This window comes from Schistocerca gregaria, chromosome 2 (genome assembly GCF_023897955.1).
Source record: "Schistocerca gregaria isolate iqSchGreg1 chromosome 2, iqSchGreg1.2, whole genome shotgun sequence".
Lineage (NCBI taxonomy): Eukaryota > Metazoa > Arthropoda > Insecta > Orthoptera > Acrididae > Schistocerca > Schistocerca gregaria.
Window position 1 is genome coordinate 412968785 of NC_064921.1, and position 26157 is coordinate 412994941.

General features: G+C 43.2%; 1 protein-coding gene and 1 non-coding gene across 8 annotated transcripts in view; one reads left to right on the forward strand and one right to left on the reverse strand.

The window, feature by feature from the left end:
* LOC126323281 (uncharacterized) overlaps positions 1-26157 on the reverse strand; it is a 398774-nt gene that overhangs the window by 159723 nt on the left and 212894 nt on the right. For all 7 annotated transcript variants that reach the window (XM_049994670.1, XM_049994668.1, XM_049994669.1 and 4 more), the window contains exons 2-4: positions 12938-13157; positions 6231-6425; positions 1703-1881 (exon numbers count right to left, since the gene is read on the reverse strand). In XM_049994670.1, the coding sequence (XP_049850627.1) occupies positions 1703-1881; positions 6231-6425; positions 12938-13105 (542 nt within the window). In that variant the 5' untranslated portion in view covers positions 13106-13157. The remainder of the gene's footprint in view (positions 1-1702; positions 1882-6230; positions 6426-12937; positions 13158-26157) is intronic.
* Trnag-gcc (transfer RNA glycine (anticodon GCC)) lies at positions 21052-21122 on the forward strand. The gene has a single exon. It is a non-coding gene; the product is annotated as a tRNA-Gly (tRNA).

Below are 26157 nucleotides of genomic sequence, written 5' to 3' on the forward strand. Positions count from 1 at the left end.
TGGTTCACACGGTGACGTTTGTTGAGGGCCTAGCATTGAAATATGCACCAATTTGCGAAAGGGTTGCACTTCTGTCACGTTGAACGAGTCTCTTCAGTCGTCGGCACCGTTCTTGCAGGATCTTTCTCCGGCTGCAGCAATGTCGGAGATGTGGTGTTTTACCGGATTCCTGATATTCACGGTACACTCGTGTACTGTCGTGCGGGAAAATCGCCACTTCACCGCTACCTCGGAGACGCTGTGTCCCATCGCTCGTGCGCCGACTATAACACCACGTTCAGAGGCACTTGAATCTTGATAACCTGCCATTGCAGCAACAGTAACCGATCTAACGACTGCGCCAGACACTTGTTGTCTTATATAGGCGTTGCCGATCGCCGCCCCATATTCTACCTGTTTACATATCTTTGTGTTTGAATACGCATGCCTAAGCCAGTTTCTTTGGCACTTCAGTGTAGTTGTTGATGTACTCTCTCTGAGTGCCCTTATATACACCTTTGGCGGAAGGGCTGGCTCTGAGCACTATGGGACTTAACATCTGTGGTAATCAGTCCCCTAGAACTTAGGAACTACTTAAGCATAACTAGCCTAAGGACATCACACACATACATGCCCGAGGCAGGATTCGAACCTGCGACCGTAGCGGTCACATGGTTCCAGACTGTAGCGCCTATCTCTGCCTCGTGATGACTGGGTGTTGTGTGATGTCCTAAGATTAGTTAGGTTTAAGTAGTTCTAAGTTCTAGGGGACTGATGACCATAGATGGTAAGTCCCATAGTGCTCAGAGTCATTTGAACCATTTTGTAGCGCCTAGAACCGCAAGGCCACATCGGCCGGCTTTTGGCGGAAGGATGTCCATCTGGGGACTACATGAGTGTATCCCATAGTCCCTGTTGCGTGCGCCCTGGCTGGCCTTGCTATGTGGACACCGCTTTGTGTATGTCCCAGACAAAGGCGCGCTTACGACAGTCTGTAGGAGGAGGGGATACACATGGGGATGTGGAGTATTCTTAATCTTTTGGAAGACAAATGACGACTTGCATGTACCCATAGAAAAGTTCCAGCATGGATCGATACCTGGTATCTCTGAGCCGACTGTGCTATTGATCAGTAAATATAATCATTTCATGTACTTCATGTACATTGTTCAACGATAAATCTTGAAGTAATTGAAACCTCTAGAAGGGTGTACTAATTTCTTTTCCGGCAGCATATTATCGTCTGTTGTCATCTGTGTCAGTTTTGGCTATTACGTATGATGGATGATGTAAATGATCTCGTATTGTGAAGTTTTACCGTGAACGTCCTAAAACCTGAGCAACAGTTCCACTAAGTTAGAGCCATTCGTTTAGAAGATGAGAATCTGCCGCCACAGTCCAGTCCGGATAGCCGAGGGCGTCAGCGCACCGCTTCAGGGATTAGGGGAGACGGGCCTGCCCCGGATTGAGTCCGCATCGGAGATTAACTACGAGGGCTGGTGAGCCGGCCAGCCCGGTAGTGCGTTTTAGGCGGTTCCCCACATACAAATGGATAAACAGTGGATGAGTATCTATCTGCCGCCTCTGATAGCCGCTACGCAAACATTTAGAAAACGTTCACACATCTGAACACGAGATCTAGACGAGAGCCAGGCACATGGGGTGCAGACTTCCAGAAACGCATCCGGTCACCAACTGCGAGTAACATTTCTGCAGCGCATACCTGCCGTACTTGACGTCTCCGACGAGCAGCTCCGGGGCTCGGTACCAGCGCGTGGCCACGTAGTCCGTGTACGGCTCTCCCGGGGCAGCGAGCAGCCGCGCGAACCCAAAGTCGCACAGCTTGACCACGCCGAGCCGCGACACCAGCACGTTCTCCGGCTTCACGTCGCGGTGCACGATCTGCGGCCAAGTCACACTTCACATTACCGTTTATCAATAGGAGAAAATAATATCAATGTGATAATACTGAAGCTGACTATTTCATTGCAAAGAACATCCGTTTCTTTTTATCTTATCTTCGTTTTCACTATTTGTTTTTACTTGTAACCTATCAACGGCACTAAATCTGACCTCTACGCTAAGAACTGAGTACGGAATATTATAGATAACAACAAATTCATAAATTGTTATAAAAATTTCCAGCACAGGTCATTATATACATCTGCAACTACATCCACATCTATACTCCACAGGCCACTTTTAGAGTGTGTGGCGGAGGATATTTTGTGTACCACTGTCACTTTCAACCAACTACTGTAGATAAGCCTCTGTGTGGGCTATAGCCTTTTTAATTTTGCCTTCATGTTCTTTTCCCGAGGTATACCCAGGACGAAGCAGCATGTTGGCTCATTGTGTTAGCAACGTACGTTTTAGGAATTTTAACAGTAAACCGCAGTGTGAAGCACGACGCTCACCTTGTGGGGTCTGCCACTTGATTTGTGTGAGCGTATGCGTTGCACTTCTCTTCTTTGGATCTTCTCCATTTCCCCTGCGAATCTTATCTGGTAAGGGTCCCACACTGACGAGCAATACCCAGATATCAATCGGTTCCTAGACAACCGGTTTCAACAGTCATCATCTGATCTAAGGAGAGAACATTAATAGTAATGAGGGGCTGAGGGTCTACAATTAATTACACCTAGAAGAAGGGATCGGTTGGTAGGACATGTTCTGAGGCATCAAGGGATGACAAATTTAGTATTGGAGGGCAGCGTGGAGGGTAAAAATCGTAGAGGGACACCAAGAGAGGAATACACTAATCAGATTCAGAAGTATGTAGGTTGCATTAGGTCCATGGAGATGAAGAAGCTTACATAGGATAGAGTAGAGTGGAGAGCTGCATCACACCAGTCTCTGGACTGAAGACAACAACAACATCATATAAAATACAAAATTTCGCGTCTCATATGGAACTTGTTATAAAAGTTCCTTATTACATTAGATGAACTAAAACCACAAAAGGCACTCCACACACACATATATATCTTGATAAAAATACGTAGTTGGTAAAATGCACACTGCTGATAATATCCTCGCTATCCATGCCTATCGCGGTCGGACATGACTCCCTAGTTCGTAGCTACGCTACGGACAGAGTGTTGACATAGAGATCGCAGATCCGCTACAAAGATTTCTTTCTCCCCGTTGGACAGCGTAAGTAGTACACGCTACATGATCGCCCGCTGACGTTACGTGCAATCAATAGTGATGCATCAGAAATAAAGGTGGTTTTTGCGTAGCCGAACCCTTTTCATGAGTGATACTTTCCGGGACAGTTCCAGGTCTTTATTTAACAAGTAAAATTGCTGAACAGCCGTGCGATTTGAGAAGTCATTTTATTTTATTTTATTTTCACAACCAGTTTCGGCAATTCAGTATGCCACCTTCAGGCTCCATATGCAGCTCATGTATAGCATTGCAACCTAGTCGATACTGGAATACTGGAGACATCAGTATATGGATGTCATGAATTCTACAGCGAAAGCACAACAAGTCAAGCCAGGTCTGGCTGGCTTGGTATTCGCGCACGCACCATTGCGGTGTTCTCTTTACGTCAAGTTTCTTGGTTAATTAAAGATACAGGTTATTTATAATTTTTTTGGATTATTACTGTAATCTCCTCATGTAAAATATGCAAATAGTCTGTATGACTATAGATTTTATGTGGAATGCAAACCCATTGTAATTTTAAATGTGCGGTCAGTTGGCATTCGGCTATTAATTGCTTGTAACCTCAGCATTTGATAATTTAGCATGAGATAGGTAACTTTTCTGCCGCCTCAAAGTTAACACTCCGTCTGTAGCGTGCTGCTGTGCGGTGAGTTTGGGAGAATCATATCCGACTCCAATATTCATGTGTGATACGCGTGTGTGTGGAGTGCCTTCCGTGGTTCGACTTCACGTAATGTAACATTGCAGTTTTATAACAAGTTCCATAAGGATAGGTACGTGAAATTTCGTATTTCATATAACAGGTGTAATTGGCTCAAATGGCTCTGACAAGAAAACCTCCCCATCGCACCCCCCTCAGATTTAGTTATAAGTTGGCACAGTGGATAGGCCTTGAAAAACTGAACACACATCAATCGAGAAAACAGGAAGAAGTTGTGTGGAACTACGAAAAAATAAGCAAATTATACAAACTGAGTAGTCCATGTGCAAGGTAAGCAACATCAAGATGTGTCTGAGGGCAGGAGCGCCGTGGTCCCGTGGTTAGCGTGAGCAGCTGCGGAGCGAGAAGTCCTTGGTTCAAGTCTTCCGTAGAGTGAAAAGTTTACTTTCTTTTTTTCGCAAAGTTATGATCTGTCCGTTCGTTCATTGACGTCTCTGTTCACTGTAATAATTTTAGTGTCTGTAATTTGCGACCGTACCGCAAAACCGGGCGATTAGTAGACGAAAGGACGTGCCTCTTCAAAGGGAACCGGAAACATTTGATCGCAAGGTCAAAGGTCAACCGATTCCTCCACAGGAAAACACGTCTGATATATTCTATACGACACTGGTGACTGCATGTGCGTCCCATGACAGGAATATGTTGTCGATCCACCTAACTTGTACACTTGACGGATGGGTAAAAAGATTCTTCTACCTTTCCCGATTTAGGGTTTCTTGTGAATGTGATAACCAAAACTGATTGCTGAAAACATAAGAGTTTGTCACATAAACTGAAAATAAAAAATTAAACTTTTCACTTGAGGGAAGACTTGAACTATGGACCTCTCGTTCCGTAGCAGCTCACGCTAACCACGGGACCACGGCACTCCTATGCTTCCACTCTCCATGATGTTGCTAATCATGCACATGGACTACTCAGTTTGTATATTTTGCTTATATTTTTATAGTTCCACACAACTTCTTCCTGTTTTCTCAACTGATGTGTGTTCAGTTTTTCAAGGCCTATTCACTGTGCCAACTTATAACTAATTCTGAGGGGGGGGTGCGCTGGGGAGGTTCACTTGTGAGCACTATGGGACTTCAACATCTATGGTCATCAGTCCCCTAGAATTTGGAACTACTTAAACCTAACTAACCTAAGGACAGCACACAACACCCAGTCATCACGAGGCAGAGAAAATCCCTGACCCCGCCGGGAATCGAACCCGGGAACCCGGGTGCGGGAAGCGAGAACGCTACCGCACGACCACGAGCTGCGGACAACAGGTGTAATTAATTGTAGTCTCTCCCCTCCCCCCCCCCCCCTCCCCTCGGTACCTTAATTTCTCTCTCCTTAGTTCAGACGATGACTGTTGAAACTGGTCTTCTTTAAAGAATAAAAGTTTCTATACTGCGATCATGGCGTGCGGAGTGTTCTTCATCCTCCCCCTCCCCTCACTCCCCCCTTCCTTGTCATTATGAGTATTCTTCCAGGGAATCTCAGTCTGACACCTGTCTTTCCTCCGATTATTTTTAAGCATAATGTCATATATTTAATGATGTCACTGCTTCCAGTGATTGTTCGGCGATCAGCTACTCACACAGTTACTGGTCTTTCCGCCTGTTTATGAGTAATTCGTTACTGTTTCAGCACTATACTTTAGAAACAGAGAAATGATTTGTACTTCTGTTTTTGTAGCATACTACTCGATAATGCCCTGTTGACGAAATTGTAACACTGGAGGATAATAAATCCTAGCAATAGTGTATGGCGAATTTGTTATCCGTTTTGAAATTCTATGAGTGTGAAGACACGGAATATATCGAGAATGTAGATTTGCTTCTAAGAGCAAGAATCTGAGGACTGACTGTTTTAACACCGCTTAAGCAATAGTGGAAGGCGGGTCGTGCGAAAGTTATGTAAGCGATCTCCTGTGTAGACCGACTTCACTTCCCCAGTATCCTAACAATGAACTAAAGTCTATCACCTTCTTGCTTGCAGTTGAGCTCGTGTGACCATTACATTTCATATCTCCACAAACTGTTTGACATATGTATTTCTATGAATTGACTGATTCGAATTACGACTCACTGACATCACAACAACAGGATACTATGTCTTTGCTTTTTGCTAAGTGCACTATTTTACGTTTCTGAATATTTAAAGTGAGTTGCAAGTCATAGCACTACTTTGAAACCTTGTCAATATCTGAGTGAATTCTGTGTATTTTACTTTTTTTTCAGATAGTACTTCACTGTAGATAACAGCATCGACTGAAAGAAGTCAGAAATTAATTGTGTTTAGACCAGGGTGGTAAGCAATTGCCAGATGAGAGCGTCTACAGGGGACAGTAAAGGGCAGGGAGAGTACTGACGTTGTTGGAGTGGCAGTAGTGGATGGCGCGCAGCACTTGGAAGGTGTGGCAGCGCGTCACCAGCTCCCCCAGGCCGCCCGGCTTCTCCTCCAGCTCGTCCAGCACCGTGTGGTCCACGAACTCGAACACCAGGTAGAAGCGCCGCTTCCGCCGGAACACCTCGATCAGGTTCACCAGGTTCTCGTGCCGCAGCTTCTGCAAACGCACATCGCACCGCACCCTTGTCTGATGAATTTGAAATACAGTTCGTGGAGAGGTCGGGGGGGGGGGGGGGGGGGCTGTCATGGTACATAATAAACTTGTATGGCGTGGTTGGCTAGAATACACCGAGGGGTAGATTAAGCTGCCCAATTGCTAAGATGTTTGTCTCGTTCACGTACAGTTACACCTTTGTAAAATGTAAACTTTCAGACCTGGAAATTTCACATTTAATAAAATAATCTGGCCTATTACACCGTAGGCGGATGGATTTTCCATTGAAATCAAAGTTTCGTCCCCATCTGCGGAGGACATTGTCAAGGGGGATCGTAGCGTGTCCAGTTCACACCCTGACTCACTACTGACTGCACCGAAATTCCGTTTACGCATGCTCCCATGCAGTGGCCTTGATTACTCAGGCGTAATTGGCCGTTGTCGGTGGCCATCGTCCGCTGTTGCTATCACCCTATCGTGAGAGACTAGTATACGTCATCTTCAGCACTGGGATCCAGATTTCATTCAATTTCATGTCCTCCTCCTTCCTACTGTCTACCCCGGTAGCTAAGTGGTGCTGGCACGGTAGCTCAGCGTGTTCGGTCAGACGGTTAGCTGCCCTCTGTAATAAAAAAAAAAAAAACTGAGATCATGGACCAACGATGAACTGAAACGGGTGTCTTGCGACGTCCGCCCCGAGCAGATGCAACGAACTAAAAAACGAACAAAATAAGATTTAAAAAAGATAAAAAGTGGTCAGCGCGGCGGTCTGTCACGCCAAGGGGTCCGAGTTCGATTCCCGGCTGGGTCGGAGTTTTTCTCCGGGCAGGGACTGGGTGTTTTGTTGTCCTCATTATCATTTCATCATAATCAGTGGAAGGCAACGGGAAACCACCACAGGAATCACTTCTCTAGACGCTCATGCGGTGGACCTCTCTGACGAGGCTTCGCCCCATGACAAGACTCGCCGTAAGACAGAACACAAAGTTTTTTTTTTTCCTTCTTACTCATATTCCTGGGGCGTTTAACTGTACCTGTGGCCTCTCTGTACAGCGTTTCACTGTATCCGCTTGTGGCTGCCAGTACTTGAATCCTATCAAGATGAATGTGGGGGGTCTCCTGGCTGCGAAGTATCTTCCGCAACAGCTACTCTGTCAATCTCTCCGCTTCTGCAGTGGCCCTTGTGCTCTTCTTGCGTTTTGACCGTTCTTTTTGTAGTGCCTGCGTACACGTTCACACAACTACACTCAATCCTATAAATTCCTGCTTGCGACCACTCTTCCCCAATTTTAGTTGGTTCTGAATTTTCCGGGTGGGTTTGTAGATTACCGCGATCTTTCGCTTTGTCAAGATTTTTCCTATACGGTCGTAACAAAGCATCATAGCTGTGATTCTTGCACGGCGATCTCAATGCTCGTCTTATCTCAGCGGGCGAATAACCAGAATTGGCAGCCACAAGCGGATACTAAATGGCCGCTGAGACAGTTAAACGTCTCAGGAAATCCAGTAGGAAGGAGAGAGGCGTGAAATTGAATAACGTGTGAACCCCAGTGCTGAAGAAGATGTGTACGAGTCTTCCACCATGGTGTGGGTAATAGCAAACAGCGGACGACAACAGCCAATTGCGCCCAGGTAGTCAGAGCACGTGACTTCACGCCACTGCGCGGTGGCACACGTAAAGGGAATTTTGCTGCAGTCAGTAACAAGTCATGGCGTGAATCGGACATTAAAGGAATTACGATTCCCTTTGAAAATGTCCTCCGAAGGTGGGAACGAAACGTTGGGCTTTAGTGGACAATACATCCGACCACGGCATAAGAACCAGGAATATTTTATCAGTTATAATTAAACCTTTCCTTCGCCGTGTGTGAGACAGTTGTCTTTTATGTGCATCTGTTGAATGTAAATGTCTGTGGTGATTGTACGTATATAACACCATTCCACGGATAGATCACTAACAAAAATGCCGTAAGGTTGGACTCCATGAGACACTGCGGAGAGATTTGGAAACTAACCCTGGACATTGCCGTAAAGACTGACAATCAGAAACTGTACGTCGCCACCTCCCCCAACCTCGAGGGCCAAGCACTAGCGATGATAATTTCTTCCACTGCCAGGATTCGACCCGTCATCGCACAGGCACGCGTTCGCGCCTTCCTTTGTTTTTTTCATCGTGGACAGAAGTTGTGCTGCAACCCTTTAGGCGACACATTCTACTTCTTTTTATTGAAAATAAGTTACATTCTACTGTGAAATGTGATAATAAATGAGATGAGTTGAAACTGAACTCCATCCTTTAGATGCCTGTTTCGCGATGATTCTCTTCACTTCTGCTACATTCACTAGGTATTTCCACTGTGTTTCGACCGTGTAGAAACACAAATGAAAACTAAGAACATTAAAGAATCTAAACATTTAGAGGAGAACTATCTTTAGCGGCTATTTAATGAGACCTTTCGTGGCTACCACTGCTTGGTTTCGTTGTGTACCAGCTTTTCCTATTTTTAGCCGTAAGTCTTTCGATTCATTTGATGCTGTCCAGCATCTCTTCCTAGCTTGTGTTAATCTATTCATTTAGAAATTCTTACAACATAAAATCTCTCGCCCCGCGAATTCTAGTCTCTGCCCACTCCTCTTGCACCAAGTTCACTTCTCAGTGCGGCAACTTCAGTGTGGAACAGCGCGACCGCTACGGTCGCAGGTTCGAATCCTGCCTCGGGCATGGATGCGTGTGATGTCTTTAGATTAGTTAGGTTTAAGTAGTTCTAATTTCCCTCAAATGTTAAGTCCCATAGTGCTCAGAGCCATTTTTCAGTGCGAGAGCAGATGACCAAACAATGTTTCTACAACCAAGCAGGAGCTCTTCACAGAATTATTTTCTTCTGTTATTTCTAGTACTTCATCTGGCGTTACCCATCCACATGACTTTTAATAAACTTTTACAGCGTCAGATTTCAAATATTTCCAGTTGCTTATCGAAATATGTCAAGGCCCACATCTAATCTCTACTGACTACTGTACTGTGGATGGGCGCTTTCAGAAACTCCATTCTTGTCTACATTCGGTACCTGTACCGTTCTGCCGCTGACAAAAGCTATGTTCGTATAATAGCTGCATGCTCTTGATATCTTTCTTGCTTCAGCTATTCTGTTTTTGCTTGCTTTCAAGATACAACAATATTTGTTCCGTTTCTTTCGTAATTTTGATGTTTTGTGTGTCGCTCTTCTCCACCTTCAAGCAAGCACTGGTTACCTTTAATCCATATTCTCCTTTGGCTACGCCATTCCATACAAATACTATCTGTTTCACCTGGACTTCTTTCACATTCTGAACCTTCTTTTATTTTCTTGTTTTATTCACTGGTCCTTCTATAGAAAAGTTAACACTGGAAGTCAGCTGCAACTGTGCTTTACGCCTACCTCGACAAGAACTTGCTTTACCTGGCACTAACTAGGACTCCTACTTGAATTTTGCCTCGGCTACGGAGGTGTTGGCGTAAACAACAAATGTGCTGGAATCGTAAATGACCTCACACTGGATGGGGTGATGTATAGCGACACTAACGTAATAGACTACTATTGGTCATTGCACCTCTTAGGAAAAAGCGTAAGTCCACAAGCGGTCGTCATTAGAACAAGTGATACGAGTTTCTTCGTTATTGCCGTTTGAAGATATGTTACACCGGCAAAACATGCAGCTTGTTTCTTACTCTGTGAAAAGGAACCAGATTATTAGACCTTCGGCAATATATATATATATATATATATATATATATATATATATATATATATATATATATATATATATATATATATATATATAAAGAGCTAAATGAAGCAGGCCTTGACAACGTCTGTGACTCTGATACGTAAAAACTAACTGAAAGGCTCTGATGCGTTAAAACGGAATGAGATCTTTTTTAATTAGTTTGTTTTGGTTATTTCTTTTTATTCTTAAGCCAGTAAGACCGTTAAAAACGACCACTTCAAATCTCGCAATAGTGCACCTTGCTGTCGGCTCTCTCACGCTTACTAATTGGGAAAATGGTTAGGCATGCAATGCTATACTTCTTTCGGAAATATAATTCTGCTGCACATGGTACTCAAGTCTTCTCAAGTTAGATTACAAAACGCTTATCATATCAGTACTGTGTGGGTATATCTGCTGGAGAGAATTCAACCACTAAAAACTACAGTGTGGTATTTAATTTTACTTTCACAAGGGAAGCAGTAATATGAAAGATGTAAGATAGTTTTTATAGTTCATTTACCAAACTATGTTGACAAAGCGGTAATTGTAAAAATAAGCACCTTTCCTGGAAATCTCACAGATGCTGTATTTATCGGCACTGGCACTATGCTAACTACATTCAATACAAAGGGGCATCTCTGTCCTGGGGCAGGAAGCTCCTTCTGCCGTTTTTTCCTATTTCCGAAACAAATTTGGGTTTCTAGAACTCTGCGTTCTGAAAACACAATGCATTTCTTTACCCAAACTCTTTTCGACACCTATGGGTCATCTTCAGTGGGTCTCGTTTCATTTTCAAATTTGGGTTTCTAGAACTCTGCGTTCTGAAAATCCAATGCATTTCTTTACCCAAACTCTTTTCGATACCTATGGGTCATCTTCAGTGGGTCTCGTTTCATTTTCAAATTTGGGTTTCTAGAACTCTGCGTTCTGAAAATCCAATGCATTTCTTTACCCAAACTCTTTTCGACACCTATGGGTCATCTTCAGTGGGTCTCGTTTCATTTCAGGAACAGCATTAATTCAAAAGATAGGATTGTACAAGTTGGCCTGTTTTTATGCGTTTCATAGATTGACAGCGTGTCACGTTGTATGTCCTACTGTACATCTTCAGTATGCTAATTTGTGGGTTGCAAATTCTGTGCTTTGTTTTCCACAACTCTTTCATTTCACTCTCACATGGTCTCTCAAGTTTTCCAAAACCTCGTTTTGGAGTACGAAACTAATTACCGTTGTCGGTGAATTAAATCCGCGAATTACCTAGTTTGTCATTTATGAATAACAGAAACACCGCGCCGATGACAGGGAAGCTGGGCATACCTGTGTGACATAGCGTTGCACTGGACACAGTAGGTAGCCCTGCATCATCATATTATGAGGAGACGCTACCAGATGAGTAGGCAACAGCCTTGCTGAAGTGGATATACCGGTTCCCGTGAGATCACCAAAGTTAAGCGCTGTCGGGTATGGCCGGCACTTGGATGGGTGACCATCCAGGCCGCCATGCGCTGTTGCCATTTTTCGGTGTGCACTCAACCTCGTGATGCCAATTGAGGAGCTAGTTCCAAACAAAGAAAACCATCATGACGACTGGGAGAGCGGTGTGCTGACAAACGCCCCTCCTATCCGCATTCTGAACTGAGGATGACACGGCGGTCGGATGGTCCCAATGGGCCACTTGTGGCCTGAAGACTGAGTGTTTTTTTTTTTTTTTTTACCAGATGAGTAGTGGTAGCTCGCCAACCTCAGCCCCAGTTAAATACGGCATCTCCCAAGTTATGTAACAACATGTAGAAGACATTTTTTCTTAAAGCAGGTTGTTTTATTTAGGATTCCGACACACCATATTATTTCCCGCTTTTCTAGTCACAAAACCCTATCTTTCAACGTAATCTTCGCTCAATGCGTCGACCTTACGCCACAACGCTGGGAGGGCCTGTATGCCCGCATGGTACTTACTATTCTACTGGTCGGCGTTGGAGCCAACGTCTTGCTGCACCAATGATCTCCCCATCATCCACGTACTGCTTCCCGCGGAGTGCATCATTCATTGGGCCAGACAGATCGTATGAGAGTGTCCGCACGTTCCAACATTGTAGGAGTCACAGCTGTGTGCGTCTGGACGGCACACGGGAGATCGTACAGGTTAGCGCGACCTTGATGCGATGGTGGCGGACGCCTCGCCCAACGACTCACCGTGCTTTTGTTCACAGCCAGGTCTCCGTAGATATTCTGCAAGCGCCTAGCAATATCTGCAGTCACCTGGTTTTCCGCCAAACGAAATTCGTTAGCAGCTCTCTACTTGGATCGCACCTCCGTTACAGACGCCATTCTGAAGGCTACGTATACCGCCTTCAGCTATCGGAACTTCATGAAGCTATAGGAGCTGAAACTGGAATAATTCACGATGTCCCACAACACATTCCGCATTTTTTCAATCGAAATCTGCCGAGAAAAAAATGTATTGCATTACTTATTGTACGCTCCTCGTAATGAAACTAAAACCATTTATTTACAACTCAACAATAATCGATATCGACCTGAATGAGTCTTTTACAGAAATTTAATAGGCGATCTCCAATTTATTTCCAGGTTTTGAAATTTACGAAAATGGCTTATTTTAGGGCTCTCATACAGCTGCGGGATCTGTAAAAAATGAGGACAAAGAAATATGCAGTTGTACAGTCTCCTCATTATTGTAGCCAGTGTATACAGATCTTGCGGCTCTGTAGAGTGGAGAAATAAAAGGTAGGCTTTCAGCGACGCACCTTGAGCATGCGGATCTCGCGGAGCGCCATCTTGCGCACGTTCTGGTCCTCCTCGGTCTCGATGAACTTCTTGATGGCGACGAGCTGCCCCGTCTCGCGGTGGCGGCACTTCATCACCAGCCCGTACGAGCCCTCGCCCACCACGGAGATGTTCTCGTACTTGTCCATCGCGCTGCCCTTTCGCTCTCATCCCAAACTCCGATCCAACGTCGTTCTCATGCTGTCAACAAAACGCCACAACGTAAATGACAAAGTAAGAACAAACAGTACAGTAAAGATATTATTCTTTCGGGACAACGGTTTTCCATTCACAAAATTAGGTTACGTTGTTTTGGGGGGAAGAGACCAAACAGCGAAGTCATCGGTTTCATCGGATTATGGAAGGACGGGGAAGGAAGTCGGACGTGCCCTTTGAAACGAACTATCCCGGCATTTTCCTGGAGCCATATAGGTAAATCACGGAAAACCTAAATGAGGATGGTAGGATGCGGGACTGAACCGTCGCCCTCCCGAATGCGAGTCCGGTGTGCTAACCACTGCGCCACCTCGCTCGGTCCATAAAATGATTTACAACTATAGCAGCAAAGGTAAAATCGCCATACTAAAAGGTTATGTCACAGAAATTTGGAGGGAAAGCAGACATCTGGCATCATACAAAGTGTCCCATTTCTCTTGACCACTCCAAATAACTTTTGGACCAGAAGTAAAAAAAAATAAGTATTTCGTCCATAAGGGATGGCATTATGAGGGCTGCGACTATTGATAAATACGAATAGAACAGTTTCTACGTCAGCCACATATTTATTTTGCCACTACGCGCTTCTATGTTTCACACCATCATCTTCAGGTGGAGAACTGTTTATTTAGGTACCTGGTGTTGGTGCGGAGTACAGACATTTTTTCACAGCACCAGGCCAAGGGTACTGTAGGTTAAATTGCTTCTCTTGCTAATGGTAAAAATTGTGTATATAGGAAAGACACTTCTGAAGTTAAAAATCACGAATTTCTGACAGCGAAATTCGTTACAGGAACGCCAGAGTCGTAAAAAGTCTTCATACCGCTGCCTGATATATGTCCCCTCCACTGTACATAACGTTTACACTGTCACTTCAGACATGTTGTACATGTTACAGATATGCTTGTTTATATTGAACACAAACATAAAAGATTAAATGGTTTCTACACAAATACGTTTTTACTTTTTTTAAAATATGAATGGGCTGCACCTGTTTATAGACTCAATTGTGCAAAAGTCCATATTCTGGTGCAGACAGTTCACATTTTTATAAAGGAAAAACATAATTATGTAGAAATCATTAATCTTTCGTATTTGTACCGAATATAAACAATCATATCTGTAACATGTACAACATGTCTGAAGTGACTGTGTAAACGTAATGTACAGAGGAAAGGACATACATCAGGCAACAGTAGGCATACTTTTTACGACTCTACCGTCCTGTAAGCACATTTCACTGTCAGAAGTTCTTGTTTTTAACCTCAGAAGTGCCTTTTCTAAATAAACAATTTTTATCATTAGCAAAAAAGCAACATAACCTACACTGCCCTTGGTCCGCTGCTGTGAAAAGATGCTTGCATTCCTCACCAACACCAACGATGTAAATATACAGTTCTCCACCTGAAGATAATGGTGCAAAACATAGAAGCGCATAGTGGCAAAACAAAAAAGTGATTGACGTAGAAACTGTTTTATTTTTAAATTAAAAAATGTATCAAGCGAATGTTCTTCAGCTACCAGTGGGACACTAACGAGCACGATTGCCTTTTTTGTATCTTTGTTCGTTACGAAGATATGAACAATAGTATATATTTTAAAAAAACACCTTATATTTTTTATTCAGTAATCCATGTCCTCTCCTCAAGAGCGGTTCGCAAACTTGTCACAGTGTGTCATCCACGTAAACGAGACGTTATAAAATCGTAACTCAAAATTGACTTTAACTGTACTGTACCAGAACGCAAATGTAGCTACTCGGGTTAACGTCTCTCGTCCACTTGCTGGAGTTGACAGTAACGAAATAGAAACACAAGGAAAATGTACCGCTCATTTAGTGAATAGTCTTCAGTCGAAAGTGTGTGTGAATAAAATGTCTATGTGTACACGAAATTTCAATGACCAACTTTCTCCTCTGAATGTGAAAATATTTTATTGTCGCCAGCCTACACAGAGAGAAATGATCATCATGATAAAATAAGAGCAATCAGGGCTAGTACAGAAATGTTTAAATGTTCGTTTTTCGCACGCGCTGTTCGAATGTGGAACGGTGGGAAATAGTCTGGAGGTGGTTCGAAGAACCTTGTACCAGGCACCTAAGCGCGAATTGCAGAGTAGCCGTGTAGATGTAGATGTATATGACATGGATGAAACTGGTGACGTGTTAGAAAACGATGTACACTGCTTTCAGGAACGCAAATCTCCTGTCCAAGATGCCGTGTGCTCATGTGTGGTTTCAATGAAACAGAAGCGAGAACATTAACTCAGGCGGCCTTGTCTGTGCGAGCTCTGAGATTGCTGTGTTTCCTTGTCTTGAAATTTCTTTTTCTGAAGCGTCACAACAAGACGAGGAAATATCTATCGGGTAGTTGTTTTCACTGTCTGAGAAGTTCGCCTTCCTGAGTAGCACCACAATAAAAGAAAATTAATGATGATGCCGTTATTAATCAAGGTCTGCCTTTACTGTACTCAACACATCATTTGAAAGTGCTACAGTACTGTATTACATGTGCCCACGTTATAAATATATTGAAGCGCCAAAGAAACGTATAGGCATGCGTATTCCAATACAGAAACACGTAAACAGGCAGAATATGGCGCTGCGGTCGACAACGCCAACATTACACAACAAGTGTCTGGCGCAGTTGTTAGATCGGTTACTGCTCCTACAATTGCAGGTTATCAAGATGTAAACGAATTTCAACGTGGTGTTACAGTCGGCGCACGCGTGATGGGACACAACCTCTCCGAGGCAGCGACGAAATGGGGATTTTCCCGTGCGACCATTTCATGAGTGCACCGTGAATATGAAGAATCCGGTAAAACATCAAATCTCCGACATCATTGCGGCTGGGAAAAGATCCTGCAAGAACGGGACCAACGACGACTGAAGAGAATCGTTCAACGTGACAGAAGTGCACCCCTAACGCAAATTGCTGCAGATTTCAATGCTGGGCCATCATCAAGTGTCACCGTGCGAACCATTCAACGAAACATCACCGATATGGGATTTCGTAGCCGAAGGCCCACTCGTGTGCCCTTGATGACTGCACGATAGAAGGCTTTACGCCTCGCCTGGGCCCGCCATAACGGCATTGGATTGCTGATGACTGGAAACATGTTGCCTGGTAGGATGAGTCTCGTTTAAAATTGTATCGAGCGGATGGACTTGTACGGGTATGCAGACAACCTCATAAATCCACGGATCCTGCATGTCAGCAGGGCACTGTTCAAGCTGGTGGAGGCTCTGTAATGGTGTAGGGCGTGTGCAGTTGGAGTGGCTTAGGACCCTGATACCTCTAGTTACGACTCTGACAGGTGTCACCTTCATCCATTCATTTCCATTGTGCATTCCGACAGACTTGGGCAATTTCATCAGGACAATGCGACACCTCACACGTCCAGAATTGCTACAGGGTGGCCCCAGGAACACTCTTCCGAGTTTAAATATTTCCGCTGACCACCAAACTCCCCAGACATCAACATTATTGAGCGTATCTGGGATTCCTTGCAACGCACTGTTCAGAAGAGATCTGCAACCCCTCGTACTCTAACGGTTTTATGGAAAGCCCTGCAGGATCCATGGTGTCAGTTTCCTACAGCACTACTTCAGCCATTAGTCAGGTCTATTCCACATCGTGTTGCGGCACTTCTGCGTGCTCGCGGGGGCCCTACACGATGTAAGGCAGGAGTACCAGTTTCTTTGGCTCTTCGGTGTAAGAAAACTTTATTGCAATTATTGTCATGCTAATTTACTTCCTACATAGGTGAGCTGCATTTCTACCTCCTCTTAGTTGTTTTACATTGTACTCGCAAAAGTCTTTAACTGAGAGAACGGTTAACTGAATAACGGGTGTGCATTTTCCTTGTGTTTCCATTTGTTTACTGCCAGCTCCTGCAATTGGACGAGCTAGGTTTCTCCAGGCTTCTGCACCTTGTGGCCGTACATGACAGTACGAGTCAACTACGTTTCTAACTATGTCATATTTACGTGAATGGTACACTGGGAAACGTTTTTGAACAGATCTTGAGGATAGGAAATGGACTACCGAATAAAAAAAATTACGTTTCTTGCTATTTTAACAGGACGTAACGTCGTTCATATCTTCGTAACGAACAAAAATACAGGTAAGGTAATCACGATAGTTTATGTCCCACTGGTAGTTACACAACATTTGGGCAGTACTTCTTTTTTTTTTACTTCTGGACAAAAAGTTAGTTTGGGTGAGATACCTCTACATATGTTCCTGCAAATGGGTCAACGAAAAGTTGCAATGATAACCTCTTGAGAGAGTTGGGGCTACATGTGATACTGTGATACTTCTTGCCGATGCCAGTCGCCAAGGACGATAATAAGGCAACCATTGCTGCTCCGACGGCTTAAACCGAATATAAATTAGCTTGAAATTCAAATATGAGTGTTCTGTCACCATGAGCGTTCGCAGACATTTTTTCCAGGGGAAGGTGGGGTATAGACTCTAAAATTGCCGTGCCGTTTTCGATGTAAATGAGTTGTTGAGTTCCGAGACATGTCATGCCATAAGAACTAATTTTTCAGGTGACGCTAAAAACTTATTATGTTCCAGAGAATTGATGTTATCCACCCAGTAGATGGGTAAAACTCTGTACTCTAGACACCAGGATTGGGGAGAGGGTTAACTGCCTCCTCTTGACCCCCCCCCCCCCCCCCCCTTGCGGACACCTATGTCCGCCACCCATCGAGGTCATTCGACTGTAAATCTCTTGGTGTCACCTGGACGTGTTTATATCGGCGGGAGGTCGGTGGTCATAAAGTGCTTGCTGATCGCTGTAATCCACGGGCAATCGCAGGGCAGAAGGGAATGGGTAGTTGGTCTGTTTTGTCCCTGTCCGCCGTACCTCTCGCAGGTATTCTTATGAGCTGCCGACTGTCCCTTGTACGAGGATTCAAGTACCTATCATATCATTTAACTGGAATCCAAATTCTCACTTATCTATTACCATCGCCTTTACCATCCATAACACAAAAACATTCGCGATCTCGTCTCTAAAACAAATTATCTGCACTATGCAGTAGACGAGGATCGGTTTGGTTTTAGGCAAAGTAAAGGAACCAGAGTTGCATTTCTGGTGTGCAGTTGATAACGGCAGCACGATTAAACAAAAATCAAGACACTTTCATAGGATTTGTCGACCTGGAAAAAGCCCTCGACAGCATCAAATAGTGCAAGATGTTCGAAATTCTGAGCAAAATAGGGGTAAGCTAAAGGGAGAGACGGGTAATATACAACATGTACAAGAAGTAAGAGGGAATATTAAGAGTGGAAGACCAAGAACGTGGTGCTCGGATTAAAAAGGGTGGAAGACAGGGATGCCTTTCACCCCTATTGTTCAATTTGTATATTGAAGAATCAATGACGAAAATAAAATAATAGTTCAAGGGTGGAATTAAAATTCAAGTGAAAAGATATCAATGTTAAGATTCATTGTTGACACTGCTAAGAAGAATTACAGAATCTGCTGAATGGAATGAACAGCCTCAGGAGTACAGAATATGGATTGAGCATAAGTCGAAGAAAGACCAAAGTAATGAGAAATAGCAGAAATGAGGACGGCGAGAAACTTAGCATCAGGGGTTATGGTCACGAAGTAGGTGAAGTTCAGGAAGCCTGCTACCTAGGCAGTAAAATAACCTACGACAGACAGAGCAAGGAGGACATCAGAAGCAGAATAGCACTGGCAAGAAGGGCTTTCTTGGTCAAGAGAAGTCTACTAGCATCAAACATAGGCCTTAGTTTTAGGAAGAAATTTCTGAGAATGTACAAATACTTTTGGTGCACAGCATTGTATGGTAGTGAAACGTGGCTGTAGGAAAACCGGAACAGAAGAGGATCGAAGCATTTGAGATGTCGTGCTACAGACGAATGTTGAAAATTCGGTAGATTGATAAGATAAGAAATGAGGAGGTTCTCGTAGAATCGGAGAGGAAAGAAATATATGGAAGACACTGACAATAGGAGGGGATAGGATGACAGGATATCTGTTAAGACTTCATGGAATGGTACTCTAGGGAGCTGTAGAGGGTAAAAACTGTAGAGGAAGGCAGAGAATGGAATACCTCGAGCAGTTAATTGAGGACGTAGGTTTCAAATGAACTCTGAAACAAAGAGATTGGCACAGAAGAGGAATTCGTCGCGGACCGCATCAAGCCAGCCAGAAGACCGAGGACGCAAAAAAGGAGATGTGCACAACTCTACGCCCCAGTGCATTTAAGAAAAATGCTTGAACACTTTCTTTTATCGACCACATGACTTTTCTTCGAATAATTAGCAGATATGAACAATTCCTCCTCTGTCAAACAGTAAAGCAAATGCTTCCATCTTTTCCCATTTATATTTCCTTCACTTTTCGTTTCTCAAACCACCACTTGACCTCCTTTATCCCCTCCCTACATTCCTTGCGTTCCACTGCGCACCAATGAGAACACAGCGCTTAAAAGAAAACAATATTATAGCCTACATGTGAAATGAGAGAATTCTGACATTTTCTCTTTTCCCTCAGGCCACAATATCTAGCGGCCTTCTGGTGACAAATATGAAACGTGTGCTGTCTTGCGAATGGTTTTGTTCAACTCATGTTTATACGTACAGAGGTACAAACACATCTTCTGCAATTTGGAATTGATACAGTTTTTTGGTGAATGCTGTTGTAATAATTTTATTTCATTTAGTTCTTTATAAATCTCGTAACTGAGTAACGGCAGTTTTCAGCAGTCTGTTAAGGTGCAGTAGTAAATTACATTCCATGACTTCTTTGCGAAACATATACGGAGAGTTATACAGAAAGAGGGTCAACTCTGAAGTTCTCGTTTCTTTCTTTTCTTTTTTCTCATACAGCAGGAAAACTCATGTTTAATGGGGCGCCAGATATTTCAACATGAAAATTCAAAACAGCGTTTGTGAGGTTTGAAATGTACCTTTGATATTGAGGTTGTCATATCTTAAAAACCAAATTAATTATGGTTGAAAATAAGTGAGGCTTAAACTTTTTTAGGCATTTAAAACTGAATTAAAATTTACCAGCAATGTCGTAAATCACGAGTCATCATCAAGCATTTTAGCAGATCTGGATTCACATAATTTATTTTGGTACTTCTGGCTTTACAAACAAAGCTGGAATAGAATGAGATTTTCATTCTGCAGCGGAGTGTGCGCTGATATGAAACTTCCTGGTAGATTAAAACTTTGTGCCTGACCGAGAATCGGGATCTTTGCCTTTCGCGGGCAAGTGCTCTACCATCTGAGCTTCCCAAGCACGATTCACACCCCGTGCTCACAGATTTACTTCCGCCAGTACCTCGTCTCCTACTTTCCAAACTTCACAGAAGCTCTCCTGTTGCCCGCGAAAGGCAAAGGTCCCGAGGTAGAGTCTCGGTCCGGCACACAGTTTTAATCTTATAGGAAGTTTCAAAGCCGGAATAGTTGATGAGTTAAACGTTCTATCGAGTCAGAACTGTGTAGAAGTGTGTGGGCTTTTATTAATTCTTACATTTAGTTAATTTGTAATTGTTCAAGTTTTCTTCTTTCATATAATTAAATAACATAATAATTTGTAATTGTTCAAGTTTGCTTCTTTTGTATATTTAAATAACATAATAATAATATTTTTTAAGGAGAGAGGAGCAAGATTGGATGACTAGGGGATGGGCAGCAATACAGCACGTGCCTGCAGTCCTTTTTGTGTGGTAAGGAGGTTTCTGACGATCGCACATCGTAAGGACCGGTACGGGAAGTCCCCACAAATACACTGAATATCAATCTACAAAAACAAAACAAAAAATACTTCAAGAATGAATGCATATTTTGTCTAGTACAACATCATAATCAATGCGAAAATGGAGGCATCGGTGGTTCAGTGGTAGAATGCTCGCCTGCCACGCGGGCGGCCCGGGTTCGATTCCCGGCCGATGCATCATTTTTAGGTAGCCGGGTCAACTTACCCATAGGTGGTCTGGATATTGTTCTTAAGTTGCACCAAAAAAAACTACAAAAATATCTTGTCATTACGCAACACCATATAACCTCAGCTGAGCTACTGAGAGGCGGGAGTGACGCAGCTTTCCCTGAAGCGGCAGATGGCACGCAAGCGCTATCTAGCTGCCACTACTCGCTACGAGTTCCGCCTGCTGCCTGCATAACAGCCCACGCAATCGCTACGTGGCCACAGCGTAAAACTTCTCTCAGTGGAGGATGACTGTGGGAAGAGGGGGAGGGGAGAGGCTACACAGATGTATGTTTAAATGTCTGTCAATAGCAAATATAAACTCTGGAACACAGTCTCCTAACAAATGCCTCAACGTTTGCATGCAGTCTTCGTACAAAATTGTGTTTCTTAAAGGCTGTCTGATAATATCTTGCTTTGTGCCCTGTGCTACCCTGCCCTTCACTGTTTGTATGTAACAACATGCTCAAACATCTTCCTCATCTTCGTTAGAAGAGTTCTCCACGATCTTCAGCGTCTAGGTACACTAGTCCCAAGATGTCGTCTACACACATCTCACTAGCTTCTCGTCTGTGTCGTTCTTTATCACTACCAAGTCAGCAAAAAATTTCCTTTATCTATCTCCTTGCAAGTACATTTTACTACATCACAATCACTGTGAGATCAATGATCTTTTCCATTTATTGTTTTTTTTTTCCAGATGAATCAGTTTTGCTTTCTAGGAAATAGGAACAGATGATAACATACGAAAATATAGACGCTGAAAGCTGAAAAATGTTCATGAACAGCTCTGTGTGCGAAACGTCGAGTGGGACAGACAGAGAGGGAACTATTAGAAGCCCGACGAAAATAAGATGGACTGATCGAGTAACAAATGAAGACGTTCTGCAACTTGCCAACAAGAAAAAATTAATGCCCTGCTAAAGAATGCGATGAATCGAAGAGGTAGACCGGTTTGGGTAGCTATTATGTCAAAACTCACTGCTGACAACTGTAGGATTGCGGAGAGTAGACGTGGACGTAGTGTTCATAGAGGGGCAGGATACTGGTATAGCAAGCGGATTGCTGTTAATGTGGTGTGTAGCAGTTATACTTAAACGAACAAGTCAGCTGGTCAGCGACAAGAATGGAGAGCTGCATCAAACAAACCTTAGGACTGATGACCAAAACAATAACGAACATTTTGACAACAATAACGAACTTTTTGTACAGCTGCACGGCTACCTACTATAACGATGTTTTCGTGATACTGGCAAACATATTTTTATTTTTCGAGAATAATTCCTAAATTTTTAATTTCAACGTTAATTTTATACTGTATGATACATTTATTTTGTTACGTAATTAAGCTACAAAATAAAATAAGTGAAAGACAGCCTCCAGACTTTCTTTGTATTTGCGAGACAGAGTGAGACGGAAATGAAGGAACATTATGCCTTCTGAACAGAAGCAAATTTGGTTCAAATGGCTCTGAACACTATGGGACTTAATGTCTGAGGTCATCAGTCCCCTAGTCTTAGAACTACTTAAACCTAACTAACCGAAGGACATCACACACATCCATGCCCGAGGCAGGATTCGAACCTGCGACCGTAGCAGGTTGAGGTATCATGTCGCGGACTGCGCGGCCCCTCCCGCCGGAGCTTCGGGTCCTCCCTCGGGCATGGGTGTGTGTGTGTTGTTCTTAGCATAAGTTGGTTTAAGTTAGATTAAGTAGTGTGTAGGAATTTTGGCCAAGGTTAATTTTAAGGTAACGGCTTTCAACTATTATTGGTGGTCACCAAGATGGTGGCGACCAATAGACAAGCTCCTTTTATGAATAAAGCTGTCGGGAGCATCGCGATATATTCCCGGGAGGCATTTGCGTTTATAAACCACATCACATAATGGAATGACGACAATGAAAATTTGTTGGACAGATGGACTCCCCACAATACGCGAACGGTCGCCTTAACTGCGCCGGCTACCCGAGCACGACGCACGGCCACACCCAGACTTCCATATATCGTCGTCCATGTGTCATACCCGTACTCGTACATCCCATTAATGTTGTTCCCGTACAGGGGACACATTTTATTTGTAAGTCGTAGACCGGTATTGACCGATAAATACCAAATAGTATGTTGTGAAGAAGCACCATGGAACGTCCCTTCGGACTTGCGTGCGTGCCTGAAGGAACATTGCGTCGTACCTCTTCACAACACAGGCGCTGCAATTTTGTATATTCCTGAGAGGTAGCTGGTAGTTAGAGGTAACCAGATAATGGAAATCTAACAGATCTGGAAAGTCCCCTCAGTTTTCGCTGAGAAGACAGACATAGCTTTTCGAGACATTGTCGTTCAGGGTCACAGATGTCATGTATAATTTTGGTATATGAATTTTTGGTATCTGAATCGATTGTGAGCGAGCAGCGTTGTTGTAAGCTGTGTTGCAGAAGTTAAGTGAGTATCTTTGAGCTCCGTGAGGGTGCAGTGGAGCAGACAGTGTTTAGCTTGAGTAGAGAGAGAGAGCTGTCGAAGTTCAGCTGTGTTAGAGTTAGGCAAGTGAGGAAGCTATGGCAATATTATGATTCAAATTTAATGTCTCAATTTATCTTTTTTTTCAATCGATATGATTTTTGAAACTGATTTGTGAAGGAAGAAATCTAATGGAATATCAGGTAAATACAATAATGATGTTATAGCATTGCCTCCAGTAAAAAATAGTAGAAATAAATTGCAGAGACTTAGCAATAGAGAAGAGTTACCTGTGCTATCAGAATTACAAATATTATTATTTGTGTTTTTGTAAAAGAAGGATGAGTGGCTTTTGTTTCATTGTCTTGTCGATTCCGCAGTCCTCACTGACGGATGTTAAATTTTCACGTTCTGTAACTGACAAGTATTTGTAGTGGGAATATAATTTTTTGAATACATATGAGATTAATCATTGTAGAGCGTATTTTTGTGAGTAGCTAGAACCTATCCTGTATATGATTCAGTACGTAATAATTAAATGTTGCCCTGGCCATTTCTTACGTAGGATTGTTGTTGTTTGACGCCATTACCGACAAAAATTATATAAGTTCTTCCAACAGTCATATAATACTAAAAGCATTTAAAAAAATTTAATAATCTGAAAACGGCGTCCTGTAATATTTTTCAGTTCATTTTAGGCCAGAGGTACAGTTTTTATTAATAACAATATCAGTCTGGAACCGCGCGACCGCTAGGGTCGCAGGTTTTAATCCTGCCTCGGGCATGGATGTATGTGATGTCCTTAGGTTAGTTAGGTTTAAGTAGTTCTAAGTTCTAGGGGACTGATGACCTCAGAAGTTAAGTCCCATAGTGCTCAGAGCCATTTGAACTAATAACAATATCAATAAATGCTTACGCTGTCATTGCACATAGGCAGCTATCCTGGAAGATCCAGCCGCTCAGAAAAAATAATTAAGAATTGTTTAAATGTATTATCGCGTAATAGTTAAAAAGGATTTTAATCCATCGTGAGTAGGACGGATGTCTTCACGTTAGGATATGTATGCTATTTTTGGTGATAGCACCCTGAGAAAAATCAGCCGTGGCTTTTAACATATATAAAAGAGAAAAGATTATTTCTATTTTCAAAACTATTTCATACAATAAGAATAACGGCACGGTTATCGTTGCATGAATGATTCAATCAATCATTTATTATCATTTAAAATTACGCGATAATGTTACTTTTTTTCACTATTGCTGCGCCATCGAACTAACTTGGTTATTGTGCTGAAAGTTGTTAGATTTGAGAGATAAGAAATTGTATTGTTTGGATGTTGAGAAGCTCATTAAATTTAAAATCTGACTTGCGCACTTTTTATCAATATAAAAAAGACATACTGTCGTTTATGCGCATATTTCATTTTCTTACCAATCTTTCTCTTAGAATTCTTTTTAATGGATCACGCAACCAAGTATATTCGATAAACAGTTCGATTTGCAAGTAACAGAGACTTCATTGCACCCATTAAGTGTGTCTGTGTAGATACAGTAATTTGCAGCTGTAGCATAGCGGCATGCAAGATAGAGCAGTACTGCAATACGTTATCCAGATTTACGCAGAATAGAGGTATTGTGTTTTAAACAGGGGCCTAGAAACGATGGATAGGCTTCACCTCTTTGTAGCCCTCAGTGGTTCACAAACCCATAGCAGTCAACCCACCCTACCGCCGCCCCCACATCGAACCAATGTTTATTGTGCGGTTCGGCCCCCAGTGGACACCCCCCCCCCCCCCCCTCCAACAACGTCTCGTACTAGACGAGTGTAACTTCATATGTTTGCATGGTAGAGTAATTATGGTGTACGCATACATGGAGATAGCTTAAATGAGGTTGAGTAGGGGAACCAGCCTGCATTCGCCGAGGTAGATGGAAAGCCGCCTTAAAAACCATCCACAGACTGGCCGGCACACCGGACCTGGACACTAATCCACGGGGAGGATTCGTGCCAGGGACCGGCACGCCTTCCCGCTCGGGAAGCAGCGCGTTAGACCGCGCAGCTAGCTGGGCGGGCAGAATAGAGGTAAGGAGAATATATTATGATTTTTTTATTTGTTCAATCAGGCCCAGGTATTTTGTGATGAAATTTTGCAAAGCCTGTTACTCTAGGTTTCATGTCCAAGTTCATAATTCAAGCAGTTTATACTGTTCAAAATTTTTCCAGTCAGATTGTTAACTTTTACAGAATGAAAGACTCTCCTTTTTATTACGGCAATTAATTACCTTTACAATGCAGCTTGTCTTTCACATTACGACAGTTCAAATGGCTCTGAGCACTATGGGACTCAACTGCTGTGGTCATCAGTCCTCTAGAACTTAGAACTACTTAAACCTAACTAACCTAAGGACATCACACACATCCATGCCCGAAGCAGGATTCGAACCTGCGACCGTAGCAGTCGCGCGGTTCCGGACTGCGAGCTTAGAACGGCGAGACCATCGCGGCCGGCCATTACGACAGTAAATGTTTCATTACGACAGTTCATTTA